The 22,083-nt window shown below is 39.1% G+C and overlaps 1 protein-coding gene across 1 annotated transcript; it reads right to left on the minus strand.

The window, feature by feature from the left end:
* Positions 1-1,113: 1,113 nt before the first annotated feature.
* lamp2 (lysosomal-associated membrane protein 2) lies at positions 1,114-17,304 on the minus strand. Its single transcript, XM_072270791.1, has 9 exons — positions 17,159-17,304; positions 12,038-12,153; positions 10,321-10,534; positions 8,381-8,542; positions 7,423-7,616; positions 7,224-7,337; positions 6,669-6,732; positions 6,132-6,302; positions 1,114-3,984 (listed from the first exon to the last, which is right to left on the minus strand). The coding sequence occupies exons 1-9, from the start codon at positions 17,202-17,204 to the stop codon at positions 3,845-3,847; spliced, it is 1,221 nt and encodes a 406-aa protein (XP_072126892.1). The 5' UTR covers positions 17,205-17,304; the 3' UTR covers positions 1,114-3,844.
* Between the last annotated feature and the right edge of the window lie 4,779 nt (positions 17,305-22,083).

Consider the following 22,083-nt stretch of genomic DNA (forward strand, 5'->3'; position numbering starts at 1 on the left):
CCCCACCATCCAGGTCATGGTCTCTTCTCACTGCTGCCAAAGGAAAGTGGTACAGGAGCCTCAGGACTCACACCACCAGGTTCAGGAACAGTTATTACCCCTCGATCATCACTCTTGAACCAGAGGGGACAATTTCACTTGACCCCATCACTGATAGGTTCCCTCAACCTATTGCCTCACTTTCAAGGACTGTCCATCTCATGTTTGGTATTATTACTTTTTTCTTATTTCCAGAGTGTGTGGCCTTTTCCATATTGGTTGTTTGTCCTGTTGGTGCAGTCTTCCATTGATTTATTAGTAGGCCTGCAAGAAAATGTAACACATGTACCTTAATAAATCTATTTCAAACTTTGAGATAGACTGCCCTTCAGAAACATAATATTGCTTTTACTAAATCCCCCATGACTGCTTTCTTACCTCCAGATGACCATTTAACATGACAGAAAAAGTAGCATCTCCCAGTGGACACCCATTTTAATTCCACTTCCCATTCTGAAGTGTTAGTCGATGGCCACCTCTACTGCCCCAATGAGGCCCCATTCAGGTTGGTGGACAAATACCTTATATTTCCTCTGGGTAGCCTCCAACCTAATGATTGGAACATCAATTTCTCAAACTTCTGGTAATAGGCCCCTGCCTCTCTTTCACCATTCCCTCTCACATCCTCTCCTCCCCCTTCCCTTTCTTCCATGGCCTTCTGTCCTCTCCTTTCAGATTCCCCCTTCTCCAATCCTTTATCTGTCACCAATTGCCTCCCCAGGTCTCGATTTCACCTCTTACCCACTTTTACCCATCACCTACTACCTTGAATTTCTTCCTTCCCTCTTCTGACTCATCTTTTTTCTCCAGTCCAGATGAAGGCCCTGTCTGAAATGTCCACCATTTACCTTTTTCTATAGCATTTTGCATGTTGCAAGTATCTAATATACCTGACTGGCCTCCATTTTACCTTAAACATAGTACAGAACTACAGAAACACCTGTTCACACTCCCTTCTGCAGAGTAGTTTCATATTGAAAGATGTTTTAAACTTTTCCTTTGAAGGATGCATGTAATAGCAGTTGAACATTGCAAGACTAAATTTAAAAAAATTCAAACACTGAATAGGCGACATAGTGATTTTCCATTTATTGCTCAATACCAATGGCATATAAAGCCAGTTTCTGCATGTGATTTTTGCATCCCAAGATAGAGTGTACCAAGAAGCAAATGATACTCAATCGCAGGGCAGAGATTGGTGCGGACAGCCCAATGCATCTGCGGATGTGAACTTTCCTCTATTCAGAATGTTTACAGCAACAGGTGATTAAAAAGGGCCCAAAGGATCATCAGGGACTCCAGCCACTCCAACCACAAACTCTTTCAGCTGCTACTGTTTTGCTAACAGTATTGCAGTATTAAGGCTGGGACCACAGGCTCCAGGATAGCTTCTTTCACCAGGCCAGATTTATCAACACACATCGATCTGATTGTGTATCTTTTGTGCACGTATACAATTTTAGTATTTGGGCAATATCCTCACACTTCCCATTCTTATTGCTTGTACATTGCAAAAGAGATGCAAAGATTTTTATTCCCTTATGATGTAAATAAAATAAATACAAACAAGTTAACTTAATGCCTTTGTCTCTTGCCACAAACTGGAACCTTTGTACAGAAAGTAATGGAGCATACAGAAAGGCTTAGATGCACTGATCATGTTATATAATTCAAGAATTAGCCAAAGACAATTAACAGGCATAATGCAGTTTCAAAAGCAATTGCACAAGAAAACCTCAGGATGAGGATGTTCTTCAGCTGTGTAGATTTGTTAGTTTGAAGGAACATAGTGCAAACCCTGAAATGTCATTTATAAATACAACTTCAATTTCATAGTCATGAACATCCACATAAACTTTGTGATTAATATTAATGAACAAACCAAGCTAGATGGAAATTACTGCTCATGTTATTCAATTGCATGTTAGGCATGTTGTAACCTGACTGCAATGGAAAATAACAATCACGAAAACAGTAAAAAATCTTTAAAGATTGCAAATTTAAAATTACTAACACTGGAAACAGTAGGAACTTAGCTCCATTCCATCTCCATCAAGATACACTGAGAACAATTTAGGATTTACACAAAGCTGTAGACTCAAGACCAAAAATTGAGGACCATAATTATTCCAAAAAATATTCACTCAAAGCTAAGTAGATTGAAGGTAACTACTAAGATTTGAAATAAAGACTAGAGTAATTCAACTATTTAATTTGAAGCCTCACAGCATTAAATTTTATCTTCTGCTTATTAAAGACTTTATTTGCCTTCATGGTCAAAGTGTATTGTGGATAGAGCTAGGAGGGACCAAAGTTTCCAGTGCATCCCCAATCCCACTAATGGAATTTTTCCATTGACTTGTGCTGCTTATTTAAAATCATAAACTGCAAAAGCCCATAAACCAAGTTGTTCGGGATTTTATCGTAATCCAACCCGAATGTTAAGGCTTAATGCAACAAAACACATTTAGTAACTCCAAGGTAAGTTAGTTTGACATTATACTTCTGAAAGTAAGAGGCAAACAACTTCAAAAATTCCTTGTACGTCAAGTAGATTATACCAAAAGTCAAGAAAACAGACTGCACATGGATATTTGCTCATCGTACCATTTGTCAATCTAAAGCAATGCAAATTTCTACAAGCTTACAAAACTAACAAATTTGTAAAGATAAACCAGAAGTACATTTAATCTCTGATGGAAATGATTAAAGTTAGCTCAACAGTGGGGCTTAATACAGCTACCAAGTTCCATTGCTCAGCAAACCCAGAATTACAGGTGGTCATATGCATCAAATGGATTCATGACTGAAGTAGATGCAGCTGTCACCTTCATTTGAGAAAATTAATGACTACTAGTGATGCACGAGAAATCCAGAATGGTATCTTGAAATTAAAATGGTGAATAATATGGTTAAGTTAACACGTTGTTGTTAAGTGACAAGCCTTTTCATTTCCATAAGACGAACAGAAAAAATTGAAATGTATTCCAGTTATGCCCCCAAATGCTCAGGCTGCCCACATGTTGCTTCCTATTAAAAAGTGTAAAAAAAAATTACTTAATCTCAAACCAAAATAAAACTGTACAAGCTTCATGAGGATTCTTTATTATAAATGCAAGTTGAACTTCACATAAAAATGTACTACAGGAAAAGATTGCAGTTTATCTAAGCTATAATACCAAGATGAAAGCCAAAATGTTCACAATTTCATCATATCTAGTGTGCAGTGAAAAAGCTCCAGGTTGCAAAATTAGAGGTCAGTGGTTAACATTAGATAATATTTGCACATGCCAATTAGAACAGACATTACAAACTTGGAAAAGTTTCTACAATTCAAGGCACCTAGCAAATGTCATTAAAATTTTTTTTTTTTGCTAAATTCAAACTTATATACACAGACATTATTAACATTTATACATTTTCCACAGTACACCCAAACAAGCTAAATTAGGATTGATTGTACAACATTCAATTTTATTCTTTAGATTGGAAGAAATGTTAGAACCATTGCTGGCAAATATTAGTCATTCAGAAGTGTTAATCAGAGGAATCAGATACAAAGACAGACTTATTGGACTGAACTGTCATTTCCTTGGAGCAATGCCATGAAGTCTAAAGCAAAGCTTCATCCTTCAATGCCAGCAATGTGTTTTCAACATTTCATCTCCAGAAAGTATAGGTGCAAGTTCATCAGCCCCAAAGACTTGGCAAAGGCCTAGTGCAATTTTAAAGTTGAGAGGCAAGGACTTCCACCTACTGAATAGCTATCATGTAATTGTATCACTAATTAAATGACAGACCAAATCTAGAGTGTTTGGTATCCAGCATAGCTTTTTCTTCTACCAACTACATAAGCAATTATAACAATTACGATTAAGACAGCTAGACAGGCACCAACTATAATAGGAATAAGAATGCTGTCATCATCCAGAGAACATTCTTCAGCTGTGGATTAAACAGAAACATTAATTACTAGTCATTGCACAAGGAAACAGCTCTTAAGTTGGTGAAAGTTTCATAACTTTTTAAACTGGCTAGAGTATGATGTTTTATTCAGTTGAATTGTCTTGAACAACTGCCAAGTTATTTCTCCCCCATCTATACTTAAAGCAGGATATTACAGACTACCCTTGAAGTAAGGAAAACAATTAGGAAAACTGCTGGCATGAGAGGATATTCAAGACTGAGGGAAATGGGCTTAATAGGAATGCTCCAAATTAGTAAAGTCTTTAATGGGCTGAATGGCTGTGAGTCACAAAATGAAAAATATGATGTTGCCTCGAGTTTGTAGCTAAATCTAGAATGCCAATATCTAATCTTTCTGATACTCCGTTCAACATAGATTTCTAAATTAGCTGGACTTCTGGCTCAACTACTTGCTGGTAAAGGGATCCAAAGTTTCAGCACTTCATTATAAATACCAATGCAGCACAAGTAAACTCAAGATACCAAATGTTATCATATGGCAATAGAAAGGAAAGAGCAAAGACAAATTCTTTACATGTGTTTCATATTTACCAGTTGACAATCAGTTTTAGCATTCACGTTGAACAGGAGTAAAAAGACAGTGACAGGAGACAGGAAATGACAGGAGTCATCTCTCTGCCACAGTGGTGTCAAGAAAACAACCTCTCCCTCAATGTCATAAAAACAAAGGAGCTGGTTAAGGATTACAGGAGGAATGGAGATGGGCTAACCCCCATTGACCTCAATGGATCTGGGGTTGAGAGGGTAAACAGCTTTAAGTTCCCTGGCATCCACGTCACCAAGGACCTCACATGGTCTGTACACACCAGCTGTGTGGTGAAAACACAGCATTTATGGTAATACTCTTGGCAGTGTGGAGGATCAAAGGGATCTTGGGGTCCGAGTCCATAGGACACTCGGAGTTGTTACACAGGTTGACAGTGGTTAAGGCAGCCTATGGTGCATTGGCCTTCATCAATCGTGGGATAGAGTTTAAGAGCCGAGAGCTAATGTTGCAACTATATAGGACCCTGGTCAGACCCCACTTGGAGTACTGTGCTTAGTTCTGCTCGCCTCACTACAAGGTCGTGGAAACCACAGAAAGGTTGCAGAGGAGATTTACAAGGATGTTGCCTGGATTGGGGAGCATGCTTTATGAGAATAGGTTGAGTGAACTTGGCCTTTTCTCCTTGGAGCGACAGAGGATGAGAGGTGACCTGAGAGATGTACAAGATAATGAGAGACATTGATCATGTGGATAGGCAGAGGCTTCTCCCCAGGGATGAAATGACTATCACGAGAGGGCATAGTTTTAAGGTGCTTGGAAGTAGATACAGAGGAAAGGTCAGGGGTAAGTTTTTTTTTAAAAATATGCAGAGAGTGGCGAGTACATGGAAAGGGCTGCCGGTGGCAGTGGTGGAGGCAGAAACGATAGGGTCTTTTAAGAGACTCCTGGATGGAGCTTAGAAAAATAGAGGGCTATGGGTAAGCCTAGGTAGTTCTAAGGTAAGGACATGTTGGCACAGCTTTGTGGGCCGAAGGGCCTGTATTGTGCTGTAGGTTTTCTACTTTCCTATGAAAAAGGTACAGCAGTGCCTCTTTCATCTCAGATGGTTGAGTAAGTTTGATATGGGCCCCAAAATCCCAAGAACTTTCAACAGGGGCACAATTGAGAACATCCTGACTGGCTGCATCACTGCCTGGTATGGCAACTGTACCTCCCTTAATCGCAGGATTCTGCAGACAGTAGTGTAGACAGCCCAGCACATCTGTAGTTGTGAACTTCCCATGATTCAGGACATTTACAAGGACAGGTTGTGTAAATAGGATCACTGGGGACCCAAGCCACCCCAACCGCAATCTAATCCAGCTGCTACCATCTGGGAAGCGGTACCTTGGCATAAAAGTCAGGACCAACAGGCTCTGGGACAGCTTCTTCTACCAGGAAATCAGACTGATGAACTCATGCTGACTTACATTGACTGTTCTATTTATTATAAATGACTATGATTGCACATTTATATGGAGATGTAACCCAAAGATTTTTACTCATGTGTGAAGGATGTAAGAAAAATTCAATATCGCAAACAATTGCACTTACAGTTACTATACACAAAAACACTTACCTCTGGAGAAAACTCCAGACTTCAAGTCAAATGGCTGAATCCACACTTTAAATGCATTAATAACCAATTGGTCAGTCACCCTCAGCCTCTGTTCCCTTTGGCACATGTATGAACTTCCAACAGATGCCTGCCAGTATCTCAGGCTACTATTGCTTCTGTGAAGTGAGATTGCTGGAAAAGAGAAGTGGACCTACTCAATTCAAAAGAATTCAAAATTTAAAACCAATTCCAAATTAAAGTTTTATTCAAGACCCAAATTTAAACATAACCAAATGGGTGGTTGAGCATGGGTACTTGCATCAAATAGCTTCCCAGTACTTCTGCCTAACCTCTAAATAGAATCATATGCAACACCACTTATAGCAAGAATGCCCAAGATCAGGTAACAGTTATGTAAAGAACATTTTAGTTCAATAACCTCTCATTTGAAAGAAATTTCATCTTAGTCACCTTTCCCATTAAGATGAAATATCTTGGATGGTCAAGCTGATAACCTTGCCAAGCTTACCTTCAACTACTGCAATAGACAATACTTACTTGAACCATTTACAACCAGGCTTATATTAGCTTTCACCTCCTTTAAGAAGAACTTTGATTGCTCCTGCAACAAAATATTACACAAGTATGCAAAAATGCTGAAATGTTTCAGGACATTATAATCAAAGGATATTAAGACACCATAATAGACCTAGAAAATCTTAGTATCAAAAGATTACGCTACAACTAAATTGCAGGTATTAATGTATCAAATTTCCCCAAGGAAGACGATAGTTGTTATTTCCAATTGCAGTTTGACAGATGGAGGTACTACGCATGAATAACAGGTTATAATGCTGAACCATGGTTAACTTTCCAAACTAAAGGTAATTTTCCCTAAACATATACTGAAACTATACTTAAATGAAACTTCACACATTTTCCCCCATCCCTTTTAATTCCCAAAATGTGAATCACTAGTCCATTGTTTTATCTTGTGCCACTGCCAAGTCTTGCTAATTGTTGAGCCCTAGAAAAGTTTGATCAATATAGTCTGATCTAGAACAAGCCATCTTGCATTGGTCTGTGTTCCCCTGAATGAAGGTGAATGCTTACCACAACAAAATGAAATAGAATTGTTGTGTTTATATCTTCCAACACAAGAGCAGCATCTTGATCCCCACAGTGCCCACTTGCTGTAGAATTCGAATCAACATTAATCACTCGTGTCTGAAATAGGTTGGATAATAGAAGGGAGAAGTTATTTGCTTGTAATGCAAAAAAAAATATTAAAAATGCAAAACAAAAAAAATACCTGGTTATCATCTGTATAGGTAAGATTCAGCTGTAGTGCCATATTGGCAAGGAGACAAAAATTGCTGCCATTTTTGAGTGTGTAGTTGCCCACTGTGGGCAGTGATGGTGGTAATGTAGTTGGGGTCATGGTTGAGGTTGTCCATGTTGTGGGAGGTGATGTAGTGGTGGAAATATCCGCCTTACAGATAGATTCTGTAAAAAAAAAAAAAAAAAGGAAAAAATATTCTCACTAAAATATGAAATTGGGTAGTTCAGTCAATAAGTTGTTCACCATATAGCTCATCTTGAGGTCCATTTGGTTGAAAACAAAAACTCACCTACATATAGTTGGGTTTAGTTACCCTGTAATGCTATCTAGACTGAACTAGATGCACAACAGGCTGATAGCACATGTGAGCTCAAGGATGAAGCTAAACATTGAGTAAGAATTGAGAACCTGCATCAGTATCAAGTATTTCATCCTGATTTTAGCCATTGACCTGAACTAGGCATCTCATTGGGTCACATCAATCATGGATCACCAACTCTAAAAGCAGGTCATCCTATCCTTTCTGTTCAAGTATCATATACTGAAAAAAAAAATCATGAAGCTGTTAAATTCACTACTTTAAAATAGACTGTGGCAAGAATTTCAAACAGACCTTTAAGTAAAAAAAAAATTGAAATGTACAACATCCAGTGCAGTTGAAATGCAATACAGAAGTTATTAATTTTGAGAAATCATTGGCTAGAGTGACCATATTTCAGATATTCACTTTGGAACCTAATGTGCCTAGATAACAAAGTGGGAGGCAGGATGAAATGGGCAACTAATGGTTAAGATTCTACTTTTAAGTGTCAACTTAAATCAGTGCCACAGCAGATTCTTGAGCCATTGTAAACATTAAAAACAGAACTGAAATCCACTGTCGTTACATAAAAGGCAACCAAAGTAACAATTAAATGGGGCATCTCACCATTTTTGCTAATTGTTCCATTCTCCACAAAGGCTTGAATACCGACATCATAAAAAACCATGATTACGTCTTTTTTTGCAATAGCTTTAGCACTTCTACATGTGTATCTAGTGTTGAGCGGTGCCTTTTCCATTAGGGAATCCACAGAAACTTCTTTTACACCTGTAAAGATGGAACAAAGTGGAGGTAATGAAATGCATTGAAAATGGATATGTATTAGCTCAGTATTTATGGACCAAAAAATACATGCACCCTGTATTAATCACAGCAAGTAAAGATCAAACATTCTCTGAACAGCAAGAACCTCAAGGAATAAAAGGATAAAAAAGGAATGGCATGACCACTTCATGGAACCCTCCTTGATAACAAATGCTCAAGTAAATAATCCTCTGAATTCCTGTAGTACAATTCAGCCTCATGACAATGGTCACGTGCCAACTCACACCTTCATTTTATAAAGCTAGGCTTCTAGGCTCAAGTAAACTTCAAAATGTAATTGCTCCATTATGCATGAGATTAATTTAAGGAAGCTGTGTGCCAGGTATAACCACACACCTTGAAAGTAATAGTGAATTAAAAAGTTACCAAATCTTAGTATGTCACTTGTCAAAATGTAGCCAAGGTACACTTCACAGAAAGGAAACTTCTGATTTCCTCAACTATACCCTGTAGGCAAAATGCCATGCAGACTGTATTAGTTTGACTGGTTGGCCAAGATAACTGCCTTCGCCCATCTCTTCTTCCCCCCCCCCCCCCCCCCATATTGCTCCTAGATCAGATCAAATTATGGAATATGGGCTTGATTTGATGAAAGATGTTGTTTCAATGCTCCAATATGATCACTGAGGAAAACATTAATGTAGCCAGGAAGCTTAAAAGATAGTAGTGGAGTAAAAAGAAAATTGTAGACACAAGGATTGAAAGAATTAGTAAGCAGCAACAAATGGCCAAAGGATGTATAAAAAATGCATTAGCAAGTGATACAAATTTCAACTAAGCAACAGTAACATATGCACCTCCCATTGAGAAAACCACAGGAATTAAAACGGGAAGTGAAGAAATAACTGACGTACTAAGGAAATTTCTTTTCAGAATCAGGATTAATATCACTGGCATATACATCATGAAATTTATTATGTGGTAGCAGTTCACTGCAATACAAAAATATACAAATTACAATAAGATTAACAAAGTAATTCAAACAGAGCAAAAAAGTGTAAGTGGGTTCACTGTTCATTTAGAAATGTATGGCAGAGGGGAACTAGTTGTTCCTAAATCATTGAGCCTGTGGCTTCAGACTCCTGTACCACCTCCCGCACGGTAGCAATGAGAAGAGAGCACGTCCTGGTTGATGGGGGTCCTTAATGACAGCTATCGAGTTTTTGAGGCATTGTCTTTTGAAGATGTCCTCAATGCTGGGACATGGAGTTAGTAACACTTGTCAGCTTATTTTGATCTTGTGCAGTGGCCCCTCCATACCAATGATGCAATCAGTTAGAATGTTCTCCATGGTACATCAGTAGAAACTTGCATTGAGGCAGCTGACACTGCCCTTCTTAGGCATAAATATATCCAATGACAGTAAGTTAAAGCAACTAAATTCTTAAAACCATAAATTCCTTAGAGCAATAGTCCCCATCTGTGTCCCAAAGAGCCACAAAAATAACAGATGTATCAGTGCAAAGGCAACAACTATGTGAGATACAAAGCATATAGAATTTTCAGATAATCAAACTAAACCAATGGGAATTGCCCTAATCCTGGAGTAGGATTGTGTGTACATTTTGTATATTTTAAAATTGCCATTTACCTACTAATGTCAAACTTTGAGATGGTTAGGCAACAGATTGCCAAATTTGCTCTCCTGGTCAGCTGGTTAGGAACATTATTGCTAAACTTATTGTTCAACCCACTATACAAAGTAAAAATAAAAATCATACTTTTGTTTATCGCTCCAGGAAACAGTGTAGCATCACTGGTGTTGTATGTGAAAGTCAACACATCTCCTCTGAATGCTCCAGCAGAATGGGAGAAATTTAAACTCAAAGACTGACCAGATCCAAAGTTCAATTTTAACAAAGGAGCTGAATTATTTCCACCACAGACACTTCCATTTGATGATAATGTATCAGGCAGTTGAAATGTCGCATTTTCCTAAATGAAGTAGACAAAGATTATTATATAAGGCATGTTGATGCTAGAATGATTATCCCTGCAATAGCTCAGTTAGACCATCAATAAGCCAAGTAACCCAAGCTCCTTTCAATGACACATGGGAGCCAACTCCACACCTATAACTAGGGTTAACAGTATCACTTGCGAATTCTTAGAAAAATGGAAATTAAGACATTTATAACAGTTAATAACTTGGCAATGACCAGACGAATCAATTTTCAGCTCAACCACCACCCATCCTGAATATTGGTTCTGAATAAAACAAAAGGTCAAAGGTTCATTTTGTCAAAACATTTATGAACTAATCTGTTATCTCCAGATAGCCACAAGATACAGAAAAACCATGGGAGTTGTTGAAAAGAAATGCCATCACTCCCCAGACACAGAAAAGCAAACCTTACAAACCCTAAAACCAGCCCCCAGTCTCGCAAAAAGAGGATAAATAACCAGATAAATATCTAAGCATTGTACATCAAGTGCCTAGTGTTGAATGTTAACCACTGAGCTAATTGAATAACAGAATGCATTTGCAGACAATTGCAGTAATTTTAAAATTTGATACATTGAAAGCAGTGTAAATATGAATTATTTTCAATTAAATTAAAAGCGATAGCTGTTTTATCACCTACAGCTCCATGCCAAACAGGACTGATCCCAATGATTTGCAGACCTGGATACTTTAAATAGCACAAATTCAAATTGATCTAGAAATTGAGACTGTAGGGTGTTCATTTATAGTACACCCATTCTCCACAAGAACAATGTACCCAGGATGGATCCAAAATGTATATGGAGTGTCCAGTTACATTAACTGAGCAAAGCAGTCTCTATTTAATGAAAAAATACAAAACAGATTTTTACAGATAACTAATTTCTTGAGATAAATTGAAACTTGACTGGTACTTAGACAATGATTTCAAAAGGTCTTTAAATATGGTAATTTCAAGCATTACATGACTGCTTGGATAATAATGCAACTAACCAAAGCAAATACCTTGTTTCATTGAACAATTTGTTCAAGTCAAATCTATATAACTATTCTTAACAATTACTCAATTGCCACATTTCCAAGAAAACTGGTACCCAGTACCCATTCCCTGCAGCTCAACAGCTACTGTAGATAACTTAATACCGATAAATGACTGGCAGCAAGTTGTTTCACTAATGATTATGCTAACTGCATTATGGTATCCAGTTCAACAAGAAATAAGGGGAAGCAAATGTTGTTCCTTTCTTATTTTTTTGTAATTTATTAAATGTTTCTTTTATTTAAAAAAATATTTAACTAATTTTTGTCTAGAGACTATTACAATCAAGCTCAATATTTTTGCTGGCAAAAATCTAAACTGCAAGCAAACAGGAGTCAAATTTCCACTCAAACCTTGTAACCCACCCAGAAACTAAGGACTTAAAAATCAACCGCAGGAGCTGAAATTGCTCCAATCTTGCTGTTGCGATCACACAGGGAGTTAAGTGACTTACCATTGTTTTATTTCCTTCATAACGGACAGTGAAGTTGACTGATAGAACAGCATATATACAGGTTCTATTATCCTTGTCATGGACTTCAATCTTTACTGCTTCAGCCAGCAAAACTCCTGAAAATAAGAAGTACTATATTGTTCATTGAGTTACTTTGCAATAAACATTCAAGGTCAGTTAATCTGCAAACTCACATTGTGGATTTTTTTTTTAAAAAAAGGTACCAAGGATATTTGCTGAGGTACCTTTGAGCCTAAACTTCACAAGATATTGTCCATAGTCTGATTTGGATATTCAAGATCTACAGCAACAATAGATCTCAGGTCCTTGAGCAGTTTATGGATTAGGATTCTCAAGTGGATTGGCATCCCCATAATGGCAATGATCAGCCCATTCAAACAAATTTCATTCAGTCGTCTTTTTAAGTGACATGATCAATGACTCCTCATCCATCCTTTGATCTGACGTGCAAGTTACCTACTTGAAAGCTACAGCACACTGCAGACACCCATTTCGTAATAACCACTTGTCTTAGCATTACCAACCAAACTTAGGCAAATACATCACAACTTCACAATTCAAAGCAAAGTTACAGATCTGGTATTTTACAACTGTCACGTGACCGGCAACAATGAATATAGAATCGAGACAGGTTTTATAAAAAAACATTAAACTCTGCTCAAAAATAGCGAAATGTATTTAAACGACTAACTTAACTGGAAGTTAACTGCTATATGGCAACTCTGGAACAGTTCTTAAAAAGATAAATGCAAAAACAGTTCTTAAAGTGGTAAATTCGAACACAGTTCTTAAAGTGGTAAACTCGAAAGTCCAAGAGATTTATACAGTCAATTAGGAGAGACTTTCCTGAAGTATTCCTCGAAGACATCACGTTACTGCTGATCCCAGCCGGAACCTGCCTTGTCAGGTTTCACAACTACGGAAATAAAACGGTTTAAAGGAACTGAACTCTTCCTCTGGAGAATAGACACTGCACTATCCTTCCTACTTTAACAGGGGATATCTCCGTTGCAGGTCACTTTTTCTTAAATGAAGATTCAATAAAGGTCGATCCTCTCCAAAACCACCAAACGATATCAACTTTACTCGACTCGGTGAGTTCCTGTACTTTAGTAAGGTCTTCACTCTCCAATAGAAAGTAGAACTTCACTTTAAAATGAAACTGCGTCATAAGACGAATACCCAGCAATACGGAATAACTCACACAAAACTAAGCTGAAAATGAACTACGTCACATCAGCGGTCTCCTTTAGATACCTGTTGAGAACAGGTCATCATGTGACCTCACTGGCGGGAAACTTACATCATGTAACCTCCACAAAACGATTACATCATGCTCACAGGACACTCATGGTCATGAAACAGTCACAAGATACCCATGTACATAACACAATACAATAGCATTCTTCCAAACTTGGAAAAGGGAGGAGGACAACCTAAGTGCCCACCCTATATTACCCAACCTGCAGCAAGAACACGGAGTGAAGTGACATTAAAAAAGGGTCAATCTTTACAATGAAGAAATTTCTGAACCTCAACTTGCAAATGAACACAATCTGAAATTTTAAGGAATGCATGACTAGTTCTCAAAGATACAGGCACCAAGATAAATTACACATTTAAACCTGTTTTGCCACCATACTCGGCCAATCAGGCATTACATGATCAAAATGGGTCCATTTTGCCAAAACTGATTACACTAGTTTACTTTTTTCTCTCCTTTCCTCACTCGAAGTATATGTTTGCTCGTATTTAACCATTCCCATCATACTAGTCCTCCACACTGCAGTCAAAATGCCACATGGGCCTTAGATGGTTAGCATGAACAACTCAAAACACTAATGCTTTAGGGGCTCTGGTCTCCTTCCATAACAAAAATTGAAAGCTGTTACATTAATAGGCCATTGTAAAGGCTTTCAGTATTTTGACTAGGACAGGGAAGTGAATGGGAATGTGGACAAAAAATAGCATTTATGGACAGTGTTAATACATGCTATTTAATAGGTTCTTATAGCCAGGGGTGGTAGTGGTGATAAGCTCCCACTACCTATTAAATGCTCCTAATAGCATGCATCTCAAACAGCTTGTGACAACCAAGTCTAGCTCCTGGCCTTCACATGTGGCTTTGCTAGTAAACCCAGCAAAACATTTTACACTGAAGAGAACAAGGGACAAAGGCTGATTACTGGTGCCTTAAAGCCAATCGCTTTGTGCAGATGGAGCTCAACAGCTGTGATTGGTAACTCACCTAGAAGGAAACTCTGATCTCAAACCTCTGTTGCCTTACGGCTATAGCCACTCACGGGGAAGGCTTCTGGATAAAATCCCAAGGGAAAAATCCAGACCTGGAATGCCCAAGCCAGTCCTATGTTGAGTTCAACACTGACCGTCAATTCCTGTAACACCATCTGTGCCAGTCCCTGCCATTCCAATGGATTCATCAGCTGTGTGGAGAGGGGGAGCCTGCTACATGTGCAACAGTTTGCTCTCCATATCATACTCCCTTGCTTGTATGCCACAGACAGCTGGGACATAACAGTTATTGCTCTCCATATCATACTCCCTTGCTTGTATGCCACAGACAGCTGGGACATAACAGTTATTGCTCTCCATATCATACTCCCTTGCTTGTATGCCACAGACAGCTGGGACATAACAGTTATTGCTCTCCATATCATACTCCCTTGCTTGTATGCCACAGACAGCTGGGACATAACAGTTATTGCTCTCCATATCATACTCCCTTGCTTGTATGCCACAGACAGCTGGGACATAACAGTTATTGTCAACACTGACCAGAGGGCCCCACCTCGCTTAGTAATTGCTTGATGATTGGCACAGACTCAGTGTGCTGAAGGACATTTCTTTTCCAGATGAACATAGCCCTAACTCAAAGCAAACACTTAAAAACATTACACAAGTAAAAGTTAAACTGACTGTTCTCTTTAAATCTTTGCAGAATCCCCATTTGCAATCAATGGAGAAATCCTGTGTCAGATCCTTCTGAGAATATCACTAGCAATGACTATGCCAGCACGGCCAGACTTCATGCAGACTCCAGCAAAGAGAACAAACCAGATTCAACTCTCCAAATGCAACTGGGAATCTAGTGTCACCATTGACATAACCAGCATTCAAATGCAAGAAAATGTAGCACATGTCACTTGCTAAATGGTGACAGTCACGTGCCTTTAAAAGAATAAACAGGAAGCCAATTACACCAAATTAGTGTCAATACTATGTATTCCTGAAATGTAACAAGCATCCAGATTAACTCAATTTATCGTGTTTAACAATCCCACTGGTGGGACACTTGTACTGACCTGAGATTATGATAGTTTCTATAGCAAATTAGCTAGTTAAAATGCCAGGTTAACAATTAACTATCACATGTGGTACTGTTCCAAAATTATAGAGCTTTACTGGACTCTGCTAATGTTGCAGATGTAAACTGAAAGCAGATTAAAATCAAAAGTGATCAAAAATTACAGTCCAGAAATGACACGTGACCTAGGAAACACTGGTGAATCCAAAACAATGACATGTTTATTGCAACACAATGAACACAGACAAAAGCTATGCCAGGAATAAGAACTTCAATACAAACAATTGAAACTGCATCTCCACTAGTCACACATTCTGAAGAGGTGTTGATCACTAAATATAGTTCGTACAAATTATATTTCAAATTCAAAGCACATTTGCCTCATGCCAGAAGTCAGATAGCCCCTGAACAGATTACAGAAAAATCACTACCAATTAATCTGATAGGAAGCAAACATTTATCAGTCTACTTGAAATATCTTCAAATTACATCAATAGACTAAATTCACTGAAGCTTAACAGAATCCACAAGCTTGCTTTATAACAGGCCTTGGTAATAGGAATCAAAGCATTGTAATTCAATACACTTGCTCATTTAATTATAAATCAAAAACTCGTACTCATGGGACACACTTTGTTAGAGCCTGAAGACCCACACACCATGATTCAGTTTCTTCCCCTCTGCCATCAGATTTCCATGAAGACTACTTTTGCACTATGTACTGTTTTGTAATTTATAGCAATTTTATCTTTGCACTGTACTGCTGTGCAAAAACAAACTTCACCCACGATGAATTATAAGGCTGACCTTGATTATTAAAATACACAACTTTCAAAAATTCATCATTTCTCGTTGTCAGTATGGTGTTAAGGCATTCCACAAGTTCTAGCAATTTTAACTTAAGGTTAATTGCAAATGCCAGTTGCCCAAATTTAAACAAATGGGAAATATGCCAAAATGGGAAATCTCCCTATGCCAAAATCCCCAACACAGACTACTACTAATGAGTTTACACCATTATCTTTCTCACCAAAGCTAAGAAAACAAATGCCAGATGCCAGCGCCTCAGATTTTTTATATGATTTAAGAATCAGGACAATCCTAGGTGGAATTGAGCAAATTTGATCTATAAACTCAAGAAATTCTGCAGATACTGTTAATCCGGAGCAACAATCAATCTGCTGGAGGTACTCAGCAGATCAGGTGGCATCTATGGAGAGAAACAACCAGTTTAGTCTATTTCCTTTCGAAAATAATAGCAAAAAGTCACAATATTCTGCCAAAGAAAGTCTAACATAAAAAGTAGTACGAAGAGATACACGAATAAAAGCAAGGACCGTCAGGGCGTATCCAAGGCGTCCAGTTTGTCAAACTTAGTCCAGATTTGGGACTCATTAACTTTTCTGTTTGCCGTAGATACAGCAATTGAGTAATAAAATCGCAGATGGAAGAGATAATGACAAATAAGCGCCCATCACCGAAGCACTAGAACCGAGACAGACAAGTCAGTGCTGGAAATACCAAATATTCGAAGGATCATGTCCACGTTACTGATCTCAAGATTTCTAACGGTGCATCGCCTACCACTATGAAAGAGATGATAAAGGATGGAAACCTACACGAAGAGATCACGTCAACCAGACTAGACAAATAAACCTGAAGACAAACGTCAGGCCTATGTTTGTCTCAGGACGCGAGCGATGGCGTCAGGCTTTCCCCTCAGGGTAGCCGAGCATGACAACCCCCGAGCGGATGAAAGAGAAGCAGCCTCTCACCTGAAAGGAGGAAAATTGCGAGCTGGTACATGGCACGTCCCCGCATGGCCACCGCCGAACCGCCAAAACACCTCGCCCCAAGCCTTCAGCGCCTCAACTACAGCAGCGCAGGACTGCACGTGATCAATGAGCGCACCGATATCCTCGACCAATCAGTTTCCGGCGCAGCGCGGAACTAGGCAGGATAACCAATCAGCTGTGGATGCTTCTCCGAGCGATTTCTTACTTGACCAATAGAGAAGCAAAAGAGTCTCAGAGATGATCGGTGTAGAAGTCCACCGATTGTGGTTAACGAACCAATAAATCACGAGAATTTATTCCATCATCCAATCATACGACGATGTCTTGACTAAAGCAATCACGCGCTCTTCCAGGAAGCAGGTATTTTCAACAAACTGGAGTCAGAAATCCTTACGTTTGCAATGTTGTGACCTAAGCAATTTTTCAAAACAATTTAAAATCTCTAATAAATTTAGGAGCGATGAAACAAGTGGTCTTTCATTGGTATCGCAGTGATAGATGGATGGTCTTAACCTTCAGCGAAATGAAAAACAAACAGCGGCAATGGTGCTGGGTGGCTTGTTTTCTGTTCGCAGTGTTACCTGCTGTGTTGGCAACATTAATTTGATCACGAGTTAGGATACTGAGCTGATTTATAGCTGCATGTGACGTACCTTATTAATGCTTCCCGCAAATAGCGAAAACGTTATAACAATTATAAAGACAAATCCAATTTCAAATCATTTGAATACTAAAATATACAAATCTTTTGGTTCCTACGTGAAGAATTCTCGAGTAGAACTGCTGAGACAAAGATTCAGCCTTACAAACAAATGATTTGAAATAATCCTCGGGAGTGTGTTATTCTTAATCAGTTATTCAGTGTGATTTCTAGGGGGATTGAATTCAATTATGTAGGAGTCTCGAACACGTTGGGAGATAAATAAAAAGGGTGATGTCGAAGTAAAGTGCACCCATAATTCGGGATTGAGCAGCATGCGGATTATAAATACAAAACTAATTTCAAATCATTTGAATTCCAAGATAGACGAACCATACTCGGAATATTGTGTGGAGTTTTGGTTGCCGTGCTTACAGGAAAGATACGGTTGTGCCGAAGAGAATACGGAGGAAATTCACCAGGGCGTTGCCGGGACTGAATGATTTGAGTGATCAGACTTTGGTTAGATAGGCTTGGGGGAGGGTGACTATACTTCTTTATATAAAATAAAAGTACAGAGAGTAGGTGATCAAATACTTTATTTTTCATGGTACCTGTACTGATATTGAAAAGGAAACATAGGTTTAAGATGAGAGGAAGAGTTTTCAAGGGAACCTAAGGGTGATTTACACACAGTTCATCCATCGTCTTCGTCGATGAAACCTTGACACCATTGATGGTGTCGAGACTAGCGCTTGATTTGGATTTAAGTGAGGGAGAGTTGTGCAGTGTCAACCTCACTCTCTGTTCCCAATTCCCATCTGGATCCAGTGGCAAGACAGAGTCAAGACGGCTGGAGATGGGACTAGGCGCAGTGGATGACCAGGACGTCTTCTGTGTCTTGTCCCGTGCTACACTTTCCACGACGCTTGCAGAGACCGCCTTCTTGACCGTTGGACCTTCCATGGGTCTCGTCCGCTCAATCCACTGGAGTCTGTCTTCACATGCTGGGATAGACAACTCCCTATCTCACCGAGGGTTTGAGACCCGTCGGCTACGCTCACCTGTTGCCCGGGGTGTGGCCGCTGTCACATGCAAACAGCTACGGGGAGCCACAGGTGAGAGCTGAGTGCCAGGTGGGGACCAAAGGTGGACTAACCGCCTCGAAAAGGACGCGACATGTTCCCCCACCAGAGGTACTACCCCTCCCTGACACCCCATACACTCCTTATTACACACAGTAGTTGATATATGAAGCTCATTTCCAGAAGATTGTGAAATCAGAAGGGAAATTTAGAGGGACTCTTGAAAAGGCAAGGCATAGAAGAATATGGACCTAATGCAAGTGAATACAATGGGTAAAAAGGTTGGCATGGAAATAGTGGGCCAAAGGACCTGTCTATGTGCTGTACATCTCAATGACTATGATCTTATGTAAACGAGTTTATGCAAATCCCTATTTAAATTCAGTGCAGGCAAATGCCTCCCTAATTTCAGGGTGAAGGGTGAAGAATTTGCAGTACAGTTTTCTACCCATTGGGGGAACTGTGCATTGCTGCTAGAGCAGGAAAGTACAACACTACAGTTTTAGGAGCTTCAGAGTAAGTTTAAAAAGCAACCATTTGAACAGCAGGATGGCTGTGTCATATGGTGTAGAAAGAAAGAATTTGCATTTTTGGGACAAGAAGGGTCTGTTCAAGTCAAGGAGTTGCATTAATAAACTTTAGACCAGCCTACTTACACTTGTATCTCTTTCGCAATATACCTGCCCAGCCTTCTGTCTGACAAACCTTCGCAGCACTTAGTACTTCAATGGGCCCTAGTACTGAAAAGCTCCAGCAATGGAGGCCTTCCTAACAATCTGTATATATCCAGCCCAGCTTTCAGTTGCATTTACAAGAACACTGATCTCCCTTTGAGAGTTTCTTGTATATTTAATATTTCAGCAATATTTGTGTAATCTTCTAAATACCTTATTTGATAAAACATTGTTTATGTAATACATTACGAGTTACTTTTAAAAGTACATGAATGGTATATGTCATTATGTCCCAACTTCATTAGTGCCGCCTTGATTAAAACGGCTAGCACGAGAGGGCATAGTTTTAAGGTGCTTGGAAGTAGGTACAGAGGAGATGTCAGGGGTAGGTTTTTTTATGCAGAGAATGGTGAGTGCGTGGAATGGGCTGCCGGCAGAGGTGGTGGAGGCAGAAATGGTAGGGTCTTTTAAGAGACTCTTGGATGGGTACATGGAGCTTAGAAAAATTGAGGGCTATGGGCAAGCCTAGGTTAGTTCTATGGTAAGGACATTTTCGGCACAGCTTTGTGGGCCGAAGGGCCTGTATTGTGCTGTAGGTTTTCTATGTTTCTAAAGTGAAAACGAAATTAGATACATTTGTCCCAATCTTTCCTTGTTTTTCTTTCAGTTAGTTTTACATTTTAGAGTTACAAAACTTAACAGTGGTGACAAGTAAGATACAAACAAATCTGAGATGACTACCTATCAGTTAAACTGCAGCGAGACATCCAAGTTTTTAAAAAGCGCAACATGAAACAATTGAATAGCAAAGGTTCAGCATTCGCATCTTTGTGAAAGGACAGAGACCATCAATTTTTTAAAAAGGCATAAAACAGATAAATTCTGGGGTCCACAAACAGTGAGTACCAAGTGATAACAATCATAAATGGGAAAAAAAGTAGAAATGACTGCCTACAATGGAAAGATAGACACAGTTGATTGCACAAAAAATAACAGGATATTGTATACTGAGTGAATTGAGCAGTATTTTAAAGCAATTGAATAGCCAGTTTGGGTAGAGGAGCATACAGTTTGCTTTGGTGTTTGACTGCTTCAACTAAACCAGCCGAAAAGAGCTTTACTGATATCATGAAAGTAATGCAGGGATATTTAGAACAAAATGTCAGAATGATTTAGTTTTCATAAGTGGAATCAAAAGGAAAAAGGAGTCCATTTCAGCATATGTGGCTGAATTGAAGAAGGTATCTGAGCATTTTCAGTTCAGTGATGGGCTTAATGATGCAATGAGAGATTGTTTATTTTGATTAATCTTACAAGGAAAAAAGGAAAGGTACGTCGTATCTGGAGTTTCTCCGATTAGCAGACGATTTCCTTCCACACACATTCAAAAACATTTCCTAACTGAAGCATAACTCACATTGAAAAAAGCTGTTGAAATCACGGCATCAATGGAAACAGCAGCCAGAGATGCAGTTGAGTTGCAGTCAGGAATGAAAGTGGGCATGAACAAAATTGCAAGGTCTAAATAGAAACCTGCCTGGCCGAACAAATTGTGTTATTGTCCTGGCAGGGGCTCATATACACCAGACCAATGCAGGTTTAAGGCCAAAACTTGCAGAAAATGCAACTAAATAGGACTCATACAAAGAGCATGCCAGGCAGACAAAAATAAATGGACTGCACCAGGATGAGAAAAAGTTTAAAAAGTCAAGTTGCAGTTTCAAAAAGAAGACTAATCTGCATGCTGTTGATGAAAAATCTGATAGTGATGAGAGTGACGCAGGACTCTGTAGCCCTAAAATTTATAGTGTGAAATTAACAACAGACAAGCAATATGGCTAACACCAAACATGAATGGCAAATTGGATATGGGCTCCACTGTTTCAGTCAATCCACAAAATGAGTTTGAATGACATTTCAAAGATACTGAACTAAAGCCTAGATCCAACTAAGAACTTGTATTGCAGAGAAGATAACTCCTGTGGGAATGAAATTTAATAGTGAAGTACAACCACCAACAAGACACATTGGGTATGTATGTGGTAAAAGCAGGAGGTCCAGCGTTGTGGTGTTGTGATTGGCTGAGACAACGACAACTTGATTGGAGATCCATCCACCATTTGCATGCCACATCCCCTGCAACAGAGTCAACTGAAAGAAAATTGAGAAAGTGACAGGATGATCCCACAGCAGTGTTCAAGGATTGCATTGGAAAACTCAAACTTATCAAGGGTAAAATAATGTTAAATGAAAATGCCGCACCTAAGTTTTACAAAGTCATCTGGTTCCTTGTACCATCCATGATAAAGTAATCAGTGAGCTAGATCGCATGAAGGCCAAAGGAATTCTTTTCCAGGTTAAATGGAGCCCATGGGCAATACCAGTGGTCCCAGTAGCCCAGTAGAATGGATCTGTCAGTATCTGTGGTGATTTAAGGTCGCCATCAACTCAGTACTGAAAGTGGATCTACACCCTCCCCCCAGGATAGAGGAATTCTTTGCAAAC

Source organism: Mobula birostris, chromosome 10 (assembly GCF_030028105.1).
Source record: "Mobula birostris isolate sMobBir1 chromosome 10, sMobBir1.hap1, whole genome shotgun sequence".
NCBI lineage: Eukaryota > Metazoa > Chordata > Chondrichthyes > Myliobatiformes > Myliobatidae > Mobula > Mobula birostris.